This window comes from Apostichopus japonicus, chromosome 3 (assembly GCF_037975245.1).
Source record: "Apostichopus japonicus isolate 1M-3 chromosome 3, ASM3797524v1, whole genome shotgun sequence".
Taxonomy (NCBI): Eukaryota; Metazoa; Echinodermata; class Holothuroidea; order Aspidochirotida; family Stichopodidae; genus Apostichopus; species Apostichopus japonicus.
This window is the reverse complement of record NC_092563.1, coordinates 8465001-8482092: the sequence shown is the minus strand read 5'-3', so window position 1 is coordinate 8482092 and position 17092 is coordinate 8465001. Positions and strand designations below refer to the sequence as shown.

Genomic DNA, 17092 nt, shown 5'->3' with positions numbered 1-17092 from the left:
GACACTGCTAAATTAAACCATGTAACTGTAAGATATATGCCATAAGTATAGAACCCATTATGAGGGGGGGGGGACAAGATGTCGTGTCATTTTATTAGGCGTTACATGACAAAAAGCAGGTTTAAGCATGAATGGTATAAACGTAGCTAGGTAAATCGGATAACTGTATGTAACCATGGTATCGTCCTGTATTAGGAACTGGTATTACTATTGGGTAACTCGCAAATGCGTCACGCTCACTTCATACAGTTTGACGCAAATATATCTTGTCATCAATAAATAACGCGAAAACAAGAGAGTAGGTAGCAAAGAGAGGACTGAAGCAGGAGCACGTACAAGTGCAACGCAGCGAAACACCCCCCCCCCCAAAAAAAAGCGGATCCCTTAGGGAGTTTCGCCCCCACCTTGTTTTTTTTTAGGGATTGTCACCCCACCATGTTTTTCTGTTAGCTAGGACCCTCAGCTATAACAATCGGCTTGTTTGCCATTAGATTAATGGTTGGTGTGATCACCAACACATTCATTAAAACTTGGAATTTAAGAATATGACATACCTTTGTAATTAAATAACCTAAAAGCACAACGTTAGTGTCTCAGTATATATATTTGAAGCTGTCTCGGTGAAACCAATCACAACCAGGAAAGTCAAAGCCATCCCTACTTTGGGCTGTTGCCATGGCAATAGCCATGATGAAATTTTGACTTTGAGAAGAATATCACATAATATACATATACCAAACAATACAAACTAATTGTCTTTTCTACATTGATCTGACGTTGCCCGGTTGATTGCAGTCAAGATCTAGCTAACCGAAAAACTTGGTGGGTGAACGTCCCTAAGGGGGGGGGGGGGGGGGTCAGCTTTTCTTTTTCTTTCACGGTAGCTTTCTCAACTAATTTGGACGTTTTTTTCTTATTTTAAGTTTGTTAAAGTTGAAAAGTTGCATGTCGAAAATTTAAAATTTCTTCTCCAATGTCGCATTGCTTTCAAATCGATAGTGCTTGCTATGCTTGCACTCCTCGTTTGAAATTAGGCTGCTTACAGTAATTTAATCGTCCAACTATTTCAATAGTTGACAAATTCTTCTATATCCTCCACAAGTAGGATGGTTCTGAAATATTCTAATTACAGAATTATTTTTCGGGCGAAAACATAATTTTAATATGAGGGAATACTTTTACCATGACATGAAAGTCTTATGTTATTCTATTGAATTGTTACACTGTAAACCTAAGTAGTCAGTTAAGCCCACTTTAACTGACTAATAGGACACTTGTTTAAGGGTTTTCGGCATATCAAAATTGACTATAACCTTTAAAAAGGGAGTTGTTAAGGGCCCTTATATAAGTACCAAATATTCATAAAGTGCATGGACATATAGCATGGGTCTGGAGGGTCTTTGAAAGAATGAAGGTGAGGAGGGGGGCAGGCGGTAGTCCCAAACCAAATCCTCGAGGCGGAAAACGAAAAGTACTATAGACAACATAAATAACAACAAGTGCGGTAATTAGTTCATAACATGACATTCATTTCAGAAAATATATTGCATGTGCCATCTTTACCCGTCGATAATATTTGTTTCCTTTGCTTTTCCACCTATGTAATAATTTCTGATATTAGGGTTTATTTTGTTATTCTGCATATCATTTCCATGATATATTCAATGTTAGCTAGTGATATTATGTTCAAACGTGATATTTGTCACTAATTTGGCACTGTCATTTCAGTGACGTCAACACTTGTGAGGTTTTTTTTATTCCAAGCTATTTACTTAATACTTAAAATTGTTATTGAGTTATCCTTGGTCAAGCTATAAACAAAATTACACAACCCTTGTTGACACTGTTGAATTGGACGAGGGTTCAGTTTATATTTATACTCACCGAGTGGACAGCAACTGAACGGAGCACTTCATAACATATTCAAATTGAAAGCTAAGTGATAGAATTAAAAATTATTTCAAGAGGTTTTAAAGGGCAAAATAAATCAAACTTTCGTTGAAAAACAGCGCAAGGTAGTAGGAAAGATTAAAGAAAAGAGGCAGAAAAAAAGGAGGTCATGCATACATATTAATGTATTATGTTGATTTAGCTGTGATAACCCATTAACAGAAGTTCATTGTTTTAACGCATTAATTACTGCAAAAAGGTATCTTTACCGTTTTTAGCAGAAGGCGCTGTCATACCGGTCCTAATAGGAATGTGTCTAGGTTCTGGGTCCAGTGACGTACATACGGTTCTGGTTCCTAATGCGCATGATCGATCCCTTTTTTTCAGTTTTACAAATATTTTGTAGGCTATAGCACAGCTGAAACGTTCTCAATCTATGTACTAGTTGTGAAAATATGTTTAAACTTGATCTCGTCTCCAATTAATTACGAGAAGAATCCCAGTTGTAAGTATATTGTCCAGTATATGTTTCATTTCGTAGCATTGGATACAATTTTAACGATACGATACGATACACCTCGTATTATGCTTCCACCCGAAGGTGCTTCAGCAGACTAACGAATCCTTAGTCGGAAAATTATTGAGGTTCCAAGTTTTTGTGCGTGGAAGGACACCGGCGAATCTCGCCTTCTCTTTTCGAATAGTGCCCTGAAGTAACGAGGCAGGGGTGTATAGTCCTGCTCCCGGGACCGCAATTTAACGTCCCCTCCGAAGGAGGTGAGTACCGCTTCCCACGTGTAGCCACTTTCCTACTACGAGAAAGGAGCGGGTGAAAATTGGTGTCAGTGTCGACACCGAGGTTTGAACCAGGGACCTCAGGTACTGCAGACGTGCACTCTCCCGTTCTGCCACCTCACTACAATTTTAAAGACGCTCAAAGCTAAAATTTGGTTTAGCGGACGTGATTGACATTACCTCAAAGAAGTTTTCTGATTGGTTGATTACCAGACGTGCATGTGTAAAAGTTTTCAAACGAACGATGGGGACACATTTCGTTAGGTAAACTGTGCTATAGTTATAGGAGTGGTTAAAAACCGATACCTCTCTATTTCTCTCTCCTCAGACTATATAATCAGCTTATCCATTAAACCATAAGAGAGCAACGTTGCTTAGCAACTGTGGTTATTATTAAACGAACCGTATAAACACGGCTTCACCACCATTTATTACCAGAAGCTTGCAAAGACCTTTGTTCTGGGCATGTAGAAGGAAAACGAAAGGGACAGAAGAAACTTTTCTGAGGAATAACCACTGTGATTACCGTCCACGCTTTATCAACCTGTATTGTGTTTATGGTAACAAGTTTGTATACAGTTTACCAGTCTTTTCACGTTTCTGTCTATAAGAAAACCCTAAATATGACAGCAATAACACGGAGGTACATATAGCCGATTTCATGTTATAAATTTAACATTCTGCTTTTTTTATGATGTAAAGATGAGTATTGCAATATTTCATATACTATGTTTCAATATTATGAGTAATTTCCAAGGGACGGGTGAAGCAGCAAATAGCTCTCGATCACTTCGGTAAAAGATCGTCTCCAACGAGACAATGGTTCTAATAGTAATTTTCTGTCATTTTGGTAGGTTCCGATTTACTGGCCCGGAACCGGTGCTACGATGGGTCAGAGGTGTCGAAGATACCGACTCTTTGAGGAGCCGAAGGTTGCAGTTTCCTCTTGATCGCAAAAGGTTCTAGTTTCGTACGAGGCGCCAAATGCTCAACGTTTATGGTGACCTCTAGAGCCGACGTTGGATCACTGAATCGGTACATGATAACCCAGACCGCCTTGTGCACAATGCATAATGTATTAATTGACACCTGCACCTCCTAGACCTACCCTATACCTCCTATTCGATCCACCGTACACTACTTTCTTGATGCACCTATACCACCTTGTTGATCCACCCTATACCACTTTATTGATCCACCCTACAACACCTTCTTAATCCACCTATATGACCTTGTTGATCCATCGTACAACACCTATTTAGTCCACACTTTACAACCTTATTATCCACCCTTTATCAGTTTCATGTTCCACTCTTTATCACCTTCTTGATCCACCTACACCACCTTTTATATCCCCCCTATACCACCTTTTTGATCAACCATATACAAACTTTTTTGATCCACACTATATAATCTTCTTGATCCACCATATACCACCTTCTAGATCTACTTTATACCACCCTCTTGATCCATCCTACGCCACCCTCTTGATCCACGTTATACCAACTTCTTGTTCCAGCCTACACCACCGTTTTGATCCACACTTTCCAAATTTTTTTTATCCACCCAACATCACGTTCTTGGTCCACTCTATATCACCATCTTGATTCACTCTATATCATCCTCTTGATCCACCTTCGCCGATTTCTCGATTAACGTTATCCCACCTTCTTGATCCACCTACACAACCTTCTTGATCCACCCTATATCATCTTTTTGATCCACCCTATACCATCTTAATTCTTGATCCACCCTACACCACTTTCTTCACTCTGCTAATGACACCTTCTTGATCCACCTTATACCACCTTCATCATCCATCTTATACCACCATTTTCATCCACCCTATACCAATGAGAAACCGCACAACGCATAATGACATATTGAAGTGAAATTCCTGTTGAGATGTAGAAAGAATTGAAAAAAAAAAATACAAAGTGCTGATACTCTCAGTTGTTGGTTTCTGTATTGATCCAAAACAAATAATACTGCAAAGAGATACCGCATAAAGTCACTTAAAGTCTAAAGTTAAAAACTACAGCCTAAATTCAATTAGTTTTATTGAAATATTCACTAGGATTTTGAGAAGACTATGAAATTAATGACATTAAAAAAGTTTACCAAAACTAGAACTCTAACCAAACCGTCCGACGATATGGACTTAAAAATCTGCGTAATGAGTCATAGAGTAGCTTGTGGTTTAAAAAAAATCTAAAAATGTAAATGGTGCGTTGTTAATTTAATCATGCACTATATGTAGCTTTATTGTTGACTGTGATCAAGTGATCATCACACACAAATATGTGTCACATTGCCACCATATGCTGTATACTGTTTTCAGATGGAATATTCAAACATATAACGTTTGTTGCATGTAACCGTCTAAGAATTCCGTCTTTGATTGAATCTATCTTGAAAGCTTGGAGGTTATATTTACCGTATGTATTTGTACAAGCTAGGACTAATTAATATCAGGTGTAGGACCAAACGTAATGCCCCCCCCCCCTCCTCCCCTCTTCCGGTTATCCCTGTGATTAGTTGCCTCGCGTCCAATATAACCTATAGTAACGATAATGAATATACTCTAAAATCATATCTCACGTTGAAAGTAGATATTATATGCAGGTAAAAATCAAATTTACATAAGCAAGTAAACAGTGGCGACAACAAAATAGTGACACCGAGAAATGTCCAGCTCAAATCTGGAAAGAGAAAAGTACAGAATAAATACAAAAGTATGATTTTTATTGTAAACAATGATACATAATATAAGTCTTTTCTATACATTTGGGTTATTTAGATAGTTAACTGCCGTAAGCTTGTTACAACCCTACTAATCGTTAAGTATGTCAGTCAACACTAATCCCTAAGTTGATTCATTTCAATGTTAGTTTTATTTCTTTAGTAATATAAAGGTGGACAATTTCTTGCGTAGTTCAATATAGTAGGCAATATATACTTTTAGGGTCTGGTTGTTGTAATACTTTTAGGTATAGTGGGTAGAAGTATCATAAGAAATACACTACTTTGAAAGTATTGTTATATGATTAGTACAAGGTCTATGCAAAGGGAGTGAAGACTCGCGCACAAAGAAACGTCTGATTCCGGTAATCTGACCTAGCTTCGAATGAGTTGTAACAGAAGTGTTTGACACCACCATCGATCCCAGAAAATACACACATTGCTTGCTACCGTTGGTAATTATACACTAGTGCACATTCAATACATGCAGCTACGGTTATTACCACAACACATTGTACATAACAGCGATGGACATCTCAGCAGGGAGTTGTTATGGAACTCCCTGATTTCAGGTCCAGATAAAAGATAACAATGTATTACGTTTCATTACTGTCTGCATTCTGTAGCGACAAGAAGAAACTTCACTTGCAAGCAACGGAAAGGTAAATTATTTCAAATGGCAGCACGCGGTTTGGGGCGAGTCTCCAATGTCTTTAAAAAATACCTAAAGACCGGTACATGATTAATCATCACGATACATACGCAGAAAACAATCTAAAAGTCTACAATGTGCTTTGATCTAGTTATACTTTAGTCTGGTTCCATTGAAAAAAAATAATCGTACAACCATCACTTGGCTTGAATGGTATTAAATATGTAATTATTTTATGACATCATAAGTGTAGAAACTGTTAAGCATAGTTTAGTGTTACTTACATAAAGACTGCGAAACACACCAGATGCAAGGAGCAAAACCAACATCACAAAAGGAGAGCAGATGCGAGTAGCTGTCGTACCTGTGGGAACAGTCCATAACAAAATGATAATACTTGTAATGTGATTTGGGAAATGTTCGGAATCTGATTGAACTGAGCTGTTTTTTCGTAAACTTATCATTACAACGCATGTTCCAGTGATTTTGAAAGTATTTTAACAAAGTACCCACACAGTTTGTTCTTGATTGTGATTTAAGACGTACTGTTGCAAAAAAAAATTGTTATATTGCTGTCATTAAATCAATCACCACAACGTCAAAGCTGGAAATGACGTGATCTGTAGATAAGCCGAGATAAAGATTATCCATTATTGTGCAATCATCGTCAAGTAATTACAACATTGAAATGTAAAAGTACTTTCCAACAGTTATCATAATAATGACATACCATTAACGTATAAACTAGCCCAGTGTCTATCACTCACCTGAGCATTGATCAGCGAACGACGACGTCACAGACTCACAAAGTGTTTCTGTGGTTGCATAACCAGTCACCAGTATAATGTATACATCTACGTCGGCATTTGTCGTATTCGTATCTCTGAAGAAAACTTTAGAGCTGTCTATTATTTCAGTACAACGCTTCTTATTAGTAAAGACCATGAGCGCTTCGTCTACAAAAAATGATGTTGAATCGTCTTTGGCACGACCCGACTCTTCATCAATGCCATCAGAAATCATTCTACAAAGATCGTTGCGATTAGTAAATCCAAGGTATTTGGAAATTAGATCGGCAATTTCCGCAGCAATTTCTTGATCGCGGCCATCTGTTAAGAAGTTGATGACATTTTTGTAGTCGTTACAAATATCGCTTGCAATTGGTAGCACTTCTGTGATATACGCATCTAGGATGTGACGAAATACGGATTGTAGGTTGTTTGGAGAAGAGGCAAAGTTGTCCAAAGCTCGACAGACACTTTGTGGAGATAATTCTTCTAACTGGAATAACTTCCTCATCGCGTCCACACCAGTCACTATTACATAGGCAACAGTAGGAACTCTCAATGATGTCGGAGGTGGGTTATAGAATGACAACGGAACAGTGAATTCCCTGCAAAGCTGTTCAATGGCAACATTATCGCCCTTTTCGAACGAATTGCATATTTGAATGACATCATCAGATCCAAGCTCGTCAGTCAGAAGAGGCTCAAACACAGTGCAAAGCACCTCCATGCCATCTGCAACAGTTGCAGATCTGAAGAATGCTCCGATCACGTCAAGAGCATTCGTAAAATAAAAGTTAGGTAGTAGCTCTCCAGGCTCGGTAAATTGAAAATAATCAATGGCAATATTTTCGGGCACGACGTACTGCGAGGGAGTGTACTGCGAGCTGCGGGAAAAGTTTCTTTGACTTTGCCACAAAAACGTTCCTGTTCACTATTTATGTAAATGTCAAAGCCTGTGACATTTTCGAAAAATGACAATTCAATTGGATAATTTTCTGTCAAAACTTTTACGATGTTCTTGCACTGATCTCTGTCGATTGGAACTGATAAAATAATGTCAATTATGTCATCCGCTTTGCTTTCATACTCCTCTTGAGAGGGATTACTTGCAAAGAAATCGCAAATTCCCTCCTGCAGGTCCGGATAAATCGCCTGATCAATAATCTGCAAAGTTTTTTCGTCAATGAGAGAGCCACAACCGTCGACGGTATTGAATAATTCTAGCGCCTCGGCACCTACATAATTACCAATTGACTTTACCTTACCCAGAATGTCATCAATCTGCATATCACTCAACAGTCTCAATGCGGAGCAGAACCCGTATACATCAGCTGAGAACGGGGAAGGTCCAAGCCAATCCAACAGATCGAATGCTACCCTCGAAGCCACTTCGATTATATCGAGGGCTTTCACAATTGCGATTTCTTGGAGTGCACAATCCAAGAAGTTCCTTGAATATTCAAAGAAGCTGTAATATGTATAGTCAATTAAGTAGCTGTTATTCGGAAGGTCTATAAACACGTTATTTGCATAGTCAAATAATCTATCGTCTTTAGGTGTTTGACAATAGTACATGTAACCTAGAGACTGATTTACCATATCAGAAATTCCGCTATCGATATGAAATGTTTCAAATATTGTTATGCAATCTGTGGAAATATCAATCTCGCTCGATTTATCGAGCGCTGTGACGACTTGATTACATTCTGCCTGGAACGTCTCGTCTGGCATCATTGAATAGATGTAAGGTCCGTAGTTCTGGCAAATTAAACCCGTTATCTCTAACGGCGATCTGGCGTTCCACAATAGTCCCGTGAATTCCAGTAAGTCAGAAAAAGTTATATCGATATTCCCAGAAACAAGCACTCCAGGAGTTTCAAATGGCAAGACTGCGGGCGAACAACCAATTGATGGGCGATTCCAGTCGATTTTCCAATCAAAAATACATTTCTGTGGCATTGTTTTGGCTCCATCAACACACCAGACTATAGCCAGGATTAGAAAAAAAGAGAGGTGGCCCATGTTGATTTCTCGTTGCTGTTAATAGTAAGAAGGTAAGATAATGTTTCTTCATTAGGCTATATGTATCGTTAGTGCTGCATGGTCTCAAATTAACTGGATGACCAAAGCCAACGAATATTAATCGTGAACAAAACATCACGATATCCGAAATCTGTCGGTATGAACTATTCTACGTCAATCAGGATACCGTTTACACGGACGTAGCTGACTCGACTATTTCAACCCTGATAAAACAACCTCTAAAATACTTCAACTTACTCTCACGTTCTTATTTTATTTTCGCAGGAAGTGCAATATGTCAACGAAATCCTAACGTATTGATTGTTAATATTTATGTTCTTGTATTTTTGGATGCTCATTTTTATAGTGTATGGAATGCTCACCAATAATACGTGAAGACAACACACACATCAAACATGCTTCAATATGATAGAGATTGCGTACTAAGAACAACAAGGACGCAATAAGGAAAGTGCTCTTTTCGTTCGTGCACAAACGTTTATCATCAGATCATTGGATAGTAAGTCAATGATGAATTTAAATAGCTTCCAGGTCCTGAACTTTTTGCATAGCTCCCACCCGTACTGCTCAAGCACAATAAAACTCCGGTTTTGGATGGAATACCTTAAGTCCGCATGTCATGTATTCGTTCCTGCCCTTGTTCATGTGTTTAACAATGTATTTCAAAGTTAAAATTTACCCAGATGTGCTATAGGTTGCCAAAGTCATCCCTTGACTAAAGAAGAGTGAATCTACTATCGCCCAGAAATACAGGCCCATAAGTGTGTTATATTGTTTTAACACACTTCTGATAAAAAAAAATCTGATTTCCAGTTTGGGAGGGTCACTCAACAACCCATGCTTTGTTAGAATCTGTAAAAACTGTTCGCTGTCAGCTTGACGTGGGTAAACATGTATCCTTTTAAAGAAATTATATCACTATGGTGTTCGTGGTACGGCATATGATACCTTGGCTAACTATTTACACAACAAAAGCAATGTACTTATGTGAATGTTACATACTCCAATTACTTAAAAGTTAATAACGGTGTCCTCCAAGGATCCTTCCTGGGACCTTGCTCTTCCTTATTTACGTCAACGATATTCACAAATCTTTTACTAATGTTTTCCTGTTTGATAATGATTGCAAACAGTTAACCCGCTATGGGGTACTTAGACTCTAAGACAACTTAAGAATTAGTGCGACTGTAATAAATTTAGCCTCCACTCAGGGAAAACAAATTACGCCATTTTCATGCCAAAGATACGAGTCACTGTTGTCATGATGATTTTACTTTTAATGGTGATGCAATATGTAAATCATGCAGTACGAAGTATTTAGGATGAATAATTTATGATAAGCTTTCTTGGACGAACCACATAAAGACCTGGGTAATTATTTTGGTATTTTTAACAAACTAAGCGGAAATCTTTCTGAAGCCATTGTCACTCAAATATATTATTCTTTTATTTTACTTTACACTAATACATGCAATTGAAATTGATAGTGCAGATAACGCCACTTCAAATCTTACATAATAGATGAAATAGGGTACTTACAAACAAACCTAGACGCTATACTACTAGCCTTTTTTACAGAGAAAACCATTTGCTTATAATAAAAGAGATCCATTTCTACTGTATGTGTTGCTTTTTGAACAACCATTGTAAATAAGTTATCCATTGGCCTTTTCTGAGGCTGTGAGCCATTTTAATGATTGGAATTGAAATTGAAAAACAAATAGACTGAAAAAGCACTAAGTGGAGAAAACCTCAAGATAGTTCTTACCTTTTAATGGATTCACTTTCAAGATGAATATGTTGAAGAGAGCTTACTCAACATTGACATTGATCTGGACTGCAAATGTCACATCGTTGGAAACGACACGAGTATTTATAACTGCGAAGCACCGCATCTTTAGCCAATCCGTAAGCTAGCTCTAATAAGGAAGAAATGTGTGACTCGCAAACAAAGCCTAAGTTTCTAAACAGCATTAATCAATTTTAGTATAATGACTCTTCGTTTAACGTAACAAATTAAAATAGAAAGAAAGTATACAATTGGCTGATTCAGTGGGTGAAAACCCGACCCCCACCCAAACCCCACCCTTCCTTCAAAAACTTTTAGTGCAACCTTGTGTACGTGTAACACTCATTATAGACCTAATTTACAGCCTAAATATGCCTAAGAATGCAGTTTAGAGTATAGTTCTACTTTTCCTATTTGACCAGTCACAGCCCCCCCCCCTCCCTTTTCCTCCTAGTTGCAAATCGAGCTCATCGTATGGATGTCCACATCCTCTCCTAATGAAAATGCTGAACCCGTCTGTCTGTCTACACGACACTGATTTTGTTGCACATGATGTTTTATCATACAGTCCTTCTTGAAGTATATCATTGTTTAGTACATAATGACATATCTGCTAAACTTTATCCGATAAGCTTCCTTTATGGGCGGTAGTGGGTGTAACTTTGACCTAATATGGAGTAACATTAATTGTGAAAACGACAGAAGTCTCTTTAATTTTGTGATTAAATTATCAATTATATTGATCAATTAATTAAAACCAAAAGTAACCATAGCCATTATAGAAAAGATTAAATAACTGAACTGTCAAAGATTGGGTATACCGGCAAACGTCGATTTCATTTATTTATTAGTTAAGATCACACAGGAAGCTCAGCCCTTAATCATATTGGTCAGGGGGGTTCCCTTAACTTTCCTCAGTGTGAAGATGCTATGTTTTTAGCTAGATGTTTGGTTTCATTTCAGATTATTCTCTTTATTTCCTGGTTTGAGGTATGAGAGACTTATCATAAAAAGAAGAAATGAATTATGTGTAAAGTTGGTTGGGAAATGACAAAACAAAGTGAAAGAATCATTGTTCCTGCTAGAGAGTGCACAAATAATAACCCAATAGAGATTATATGGCCACAACCTTACACAATTAACTGGGTTTATTACAAGTGGAATAACAAGTTTTAAGAATTGTTATCGCAAAATAAAATTCAGGATCATAAACATTGACCTTTTACTTCCAATTTGGAAGAGATTTTGATTTTTATCATTAAAACACTAGAATGTCTCCTGTAGTAAAGTTTAATGAAATAGCGTCTCTCGGCCAGAGAACTTTGAACCTTCAGATATGTTATAAAAAACATCATATAACTTAGACTGGGAACAAAGGTTGCAAGTTCTTTCATTGAAAAATTATTCTGCTATTTTACAGTAACTGAGGTAATGCTACAATGAAATCTACATAAGTTCAAACGAATATGTAGTGACAGGGTAATGAGATACTGTTCGTGATGTAAATTGGCTTTCATGATCCTATAAACATTACATTTGGGCGTTATTATGCACTTCAGTGGTCCACTCTTGCCTTAGAAATGTCATTTAACATCTGTCCCACCGATTTCTTTAACCAAAGGCAATTTATTGTGCGAGATATCCTAGTTTAGTACATAATGACATATCTGCTAAACTTTATCTGATAAGCTTCCTTTATGAGCGGTAGTGGATGTAACTTTGACCTAATGTGGAGTAACATTAATTGTGAAAACGACAGAGATCTCTTTAATTTTGTGATTAAATTATCAATTATATTGATCAATTAATTACATCCAAAAGTATCCATAGCCATTATAGAAAAGATTAAATAACTGAACTGTCAAAGATTGGGTATACCTGGAAACGATTTCATTTATTTATTAGTTAAGATCACACAGGAAGCTAAGCCCTTAATCATATTGGTCAGGGGATTCCCTTAACTTTCTTCAGAGTGAAGATGCAATGTTTTTGGCTTGGTGTTTGGCTTCGTTTCAGATTATTCTCTTTATTTCCTGGTTTGAGGTATGAGAGACTTATCATAAAAAGAAGAAATGAATTATGTGTAAAGTTGGATGAGAAATGACAAAACAAAGTGAAAGTATCATTGTTCCTGCTAGAGAGTGCACAAATAATAACCCAATAGAGATTATATGGCTACAACCTTACACAATTAACTGGGTTTAAAACAAGTGGAATAAAAAGTTTTAAGAAGTTTTTATCGCCAAATGAAATTCAGGATCATAACCATTGACCTTTTATTTCCAATTTGGAATAAATTTTGATTTTTATCATTAAAACACTAGAATGTCTCCTGTAGTAAAGTTTAATGAAATAGCGTCTCTCGGCCCAAGAACTTTGAACCTTCAGATATGTAATGAAAATGCATCACATAACTTAGACTGGGAACAAAGATTCTTTCATGAACAAAAAATATTCTGATATCTTACAGTAACTGAGGTAATTCTACAATGAAATCTACATAAGTTCAAACGAATATGTAATGACAGGGTAATGAGATACTGTTCGTGATGTAAATTGGCTTTCATGATCCTATAAACATTACATTTGGGCGTTATTATGCACTTCAGTGGTCCACTCTTGCCTTAGAAATGTCATTTAACATCTGTCTCATCGATTTCTTTAAGCAAGGGCATTATATTGTGCGAGATCTTCTAGAGTCTGCGTTTCAGCAACTTTTAGCAACCCTATTAAATAAATTATGTATCTTACTTAGCCATGGCGAGCTGGAGATACCTTTAACATGAAGGATCTCACAAATTTGTATTGTAACTTGTGATTTTTACTAGTGACAGTCATATCCCAAAAGCCAATCATCCTTATCCTTATTTTGCATCTTTACAATTTTCTTTTCAACTTTTAGGATCCGTTAACAAAAATTAAGATAACATGCTTGAAGTCACAATATATAAAGTACACCCTCTCCTTGATTTTAAGCCTATGAAGATCATGGAATAGATCAGTCACATGATCGTATCTACTTCTACCATATATCAATCTTGTAGCAAGATTTTGAACAGATTGGAGTTGATCATACAAATGTTGGTTGATACCAAAATAAAGTGAGTTACAAAAATCAATGATTGAAATAACCACGGATTGGACAATAGTGCTTAACTCAGACTTAGTAAGATAGAACCGCATTTTAGAAATATTTCTTAGATTCTTAAAGAAAGTGGATTTAAGTGAACAGATTTGATGCCGAAAAGACATGGTATAGTCAAAATAAACACCAAGGTTACGAACAATTTGGTCAAAACGTACACAATCAACAGTGTTAAGAATAACACCCTAGATGTGAATCAGGTTTAGTATAGGAAGGGGACCAAATACAATTATTTGGGTCTTGCCAGGGTTGAGTAGCAAATAATATTTGCGCATCCAACGTTTGATACAACCAAAGGAGGATTGCAGGGAGTCAACCAGAACTGATCCTTGATAATGGTGCCTGAAGTGTTTATAAACCTGGTGATCATCTGCGAAACCATGAATATTAAAACCCATTCTAGAAACTTCAGCGTAAAGTGAACGAATATAGATGTTAAATAAGACCGGACCCAAAACAGATCCCTGTGACACACCAAACTTAATAGTAATCTGATCAGAAGTACAGCCCCCTATTCTAACTCTTTGAGATCTGCCCACAATAAAACTTTTAAACCAGTTTAGGACAATACCAGTAATACCAATTTCATTAGATAATACAGACAAAAGTACATTATGGTCAATGGTGTCAAAAGCCGAGCTTAAGTCAAGGAGTACCAGCACAGTGGCATGTCCACTGTCACTTGCAACTAATGTCATTAGTCACTCTCAAAAGGAGGGTTTCGGAACTATGGTATTTTTTGTAAGCAGATTGCCTGGAAATATTGAGGCTATTAGAATGCATGTGAGTATTCAATCGTTTAAGGACAGCTCTTTCAATCAATTTACCCCAAAAATATAGATTGGAGATCAGTCTATATTTTTTTTAATTGTTATAATTTAAGCCATTCCCTTTGATGACAGGAGAAATATCTGCAAGTTTTAGACCATCCATACTGCCAGTAATGAGAGACAAATTAACAAGATGACATATGCAAGGAAGAAGAAAATCAATATTAGCTTGTAGGAGATCTCTCGGAAGTACATCACTAGGGGAGCATTTAATTCCAGTATCATTAATTATCTCCCTTAACTCATCAATACTGGTAGGTTCAAACTGAGATAAGAGTAGCAAGCTGTTCAGAATCTCTATCAATGTCATGTAAATTCGAACGTATTTGTGCAATTTTGTCGTTAAATTACTTATTAAAGTCATTTGTAAGAGTTTGTAGAGAAACAGTAGGTGGAAGGATTTTGGTTTGATTTTTATCAAGGAATTTATGCACAAATTTGTAAAGGGCTTTGGAATTCCCCTCACAATATTGGAACTTGATTCTAAAGAAATCCCTTTCTTTGAACGAGTCATTGTCGTAGTGTCCTTTCTAACTTGAAGATAGACGTCTTTGTCAACAGTTAGACCAGAGTTATGCCATTTCCTTTCTGCTTTCCTGAGAAGACGCCGCTGATTTACATAATCAGTGTCAAACCAAGGTGCCGTGTTAACAACTTTTATTCTTTTGGTCACTAGTGGGGCATGTTTATCTAATATCAAAGCGATTTTAGAATTATATATGTCAACTGCATCTTTGAAATTCGTTGCCACTGCTTCGTAGTTGGAAATTAACGGTTTGTATCACAGGAAATGGCTTTTGCATCAACAGACTTCACGTTTCGAAATTATATATCTTGACACTGATGCTCAACGCAAATGAGTAAAAAATCAAACTTAATAGGAAAATGGTCGCTCAACGTGATATAATCCAGAACGTCTACGGCTTTTAGATCAACAAGATGCTCACTGGCAACCACAATATCCAGTATATTACCAAGATTGTTTGTAGGTGAATTCACGTACTGTATGAGCCAAAATGAGTTCAGAATATCAGTAGATCTGGCAATAGATATGTCAATATGAATATTTATATCACCACATAAAATAATATGATCACTCTGGATCATCACATCCTGCAGGAAGTTATCAAATTAATGTAAAAAACATGTAACCAAAACGGACTGCAGCCGGTATAACGAGATTATCAGCAGTTTCGAATTATTATTACACTTCAGTAAAAGTGAAGTGCACTCAAATGAAGTAAAGCTTCCAAGAGAAATGGTTTTAACATCAAAATCAGGTTTATAAATAATCGCAACACCGCCACGCGTTGGTTAGTTCTGAAGCTATGGGTTATAGTGTAGCCACATTCTTTGATGACAATTGTAGTTGAATTAATGTAATCAGTGAGCCAAGTTTCACTAATGAGTCCAATATCAATGTTATTGTCTGTTAAAAATATCATGATATCTTCAGTTTTGTTGTTCAATGACCTCACATTCCAACAGATCATGTTTAAAGGTGAATTGACCTGATTTACTGTCTCTAGTTTTTTGAAGAATTATAAAATGGTATGCTTTTACGAAGTTTTTTCTGCTCATTAATGTAGCAAGGACAGGAAACGAAAATGCAGCGTGAGTAAACTGACGATCATTGTCGGCTTTCTTACAATTTACACAGGTAAAGTTTGGTGACTCAACATCCTTGTGGGGGACAATCTTTGGTATCGTGTGCTTCTGCACATATTGCACACACAGTTTAGCTTCCAAACAATCACGGGCAAAATGTCCAAACGTCTGGCATGAGTTACATCGCTTAAAGCAGCATTTTGCGTTGGGTCGCTTTTTTCCACCTTTTTAACATGTGCATCGATTTTTTTACATGTATCAATCATAAAACAGCAAACTAAGATACCATCCAAGTTTCACCCTGCCAAGAGCGTTAATTAGCGAGTAATTAACGATTTATATCGATAACGACTAAAAGTGTCCTCGACAAAGTTTTCATATCTCCAAATCCACTAGTTTGAATTCCACCAATCAGTGAATAGTATGTTTATTCATGAGCATTTTGCGTTTGGTCGCCGTTTTCTACTTTTTTGACATGTCCATCGAGTTTTTTACATACATCAAATCACAAAACAGCAAATTAAGATATTAGCCAAGTTTTTCCCTGCCAAAAACGTTAATTGGCGAGTATTCCACATACAAAATTAAATCGCATTCAGTTCCCAAACCCACTAGTTTGAATTCAACCAATCAGAGATGCAGGTTTAGTTATGAGCCGTTGCTAAAAATAGATTCAAGACTTTGCGTTGGGAGATGTTATGCAACTCCCTGGTACAACTGCCATATAGACTGTACACAAATCAAGCGTGGTGTTATATTACGTATCTGTCAATGACGTTCGCAGTGTTTAAATATTCATATTATGGGCGA

General features: G+C 36.9%; 1 protein-coding gene across 2 annotated transcripts in view; it reads right to left on the bottom strand.

Moving 5' to 3' along the window:
* Positions 1 to 4629: 4629 nt before the first annotated feature.
* Positions 4630 to 17092, bottom strand: part of LOC139962468 (uncharacterized) — an 81062-nt gene continuing 68599 nt past the window's right edge. The window contains exons 2-5 of one of the 2 annotated variants that reach the window (XR_011791246.1): positions 10679 to 10733; positions 6847 to 8904; positions 6364 to 6443; positions 4630 to 5387 (exon numbers count right to left, since the gene is read on the bottom strand). Coding sequence is in view for 1 of the 2 variants with exons in the window: in XM_071962464.1 (XP_071818565.1) it covers positions 5382 to 5387; positions 6364 to 6443; positions 6847 to 7594 (834 nt within the window). In the remaining variant the exon portion in view is untranslated. Of the gene's footprint in view, positions 5388 to 6363; positions 6444 to 6846; positions 8905 to 10678; positions 10739 to 17092 lie in introns of those variants that run through there. The other variant, XM_071962464.1, reaches the window with a different exon arrangement.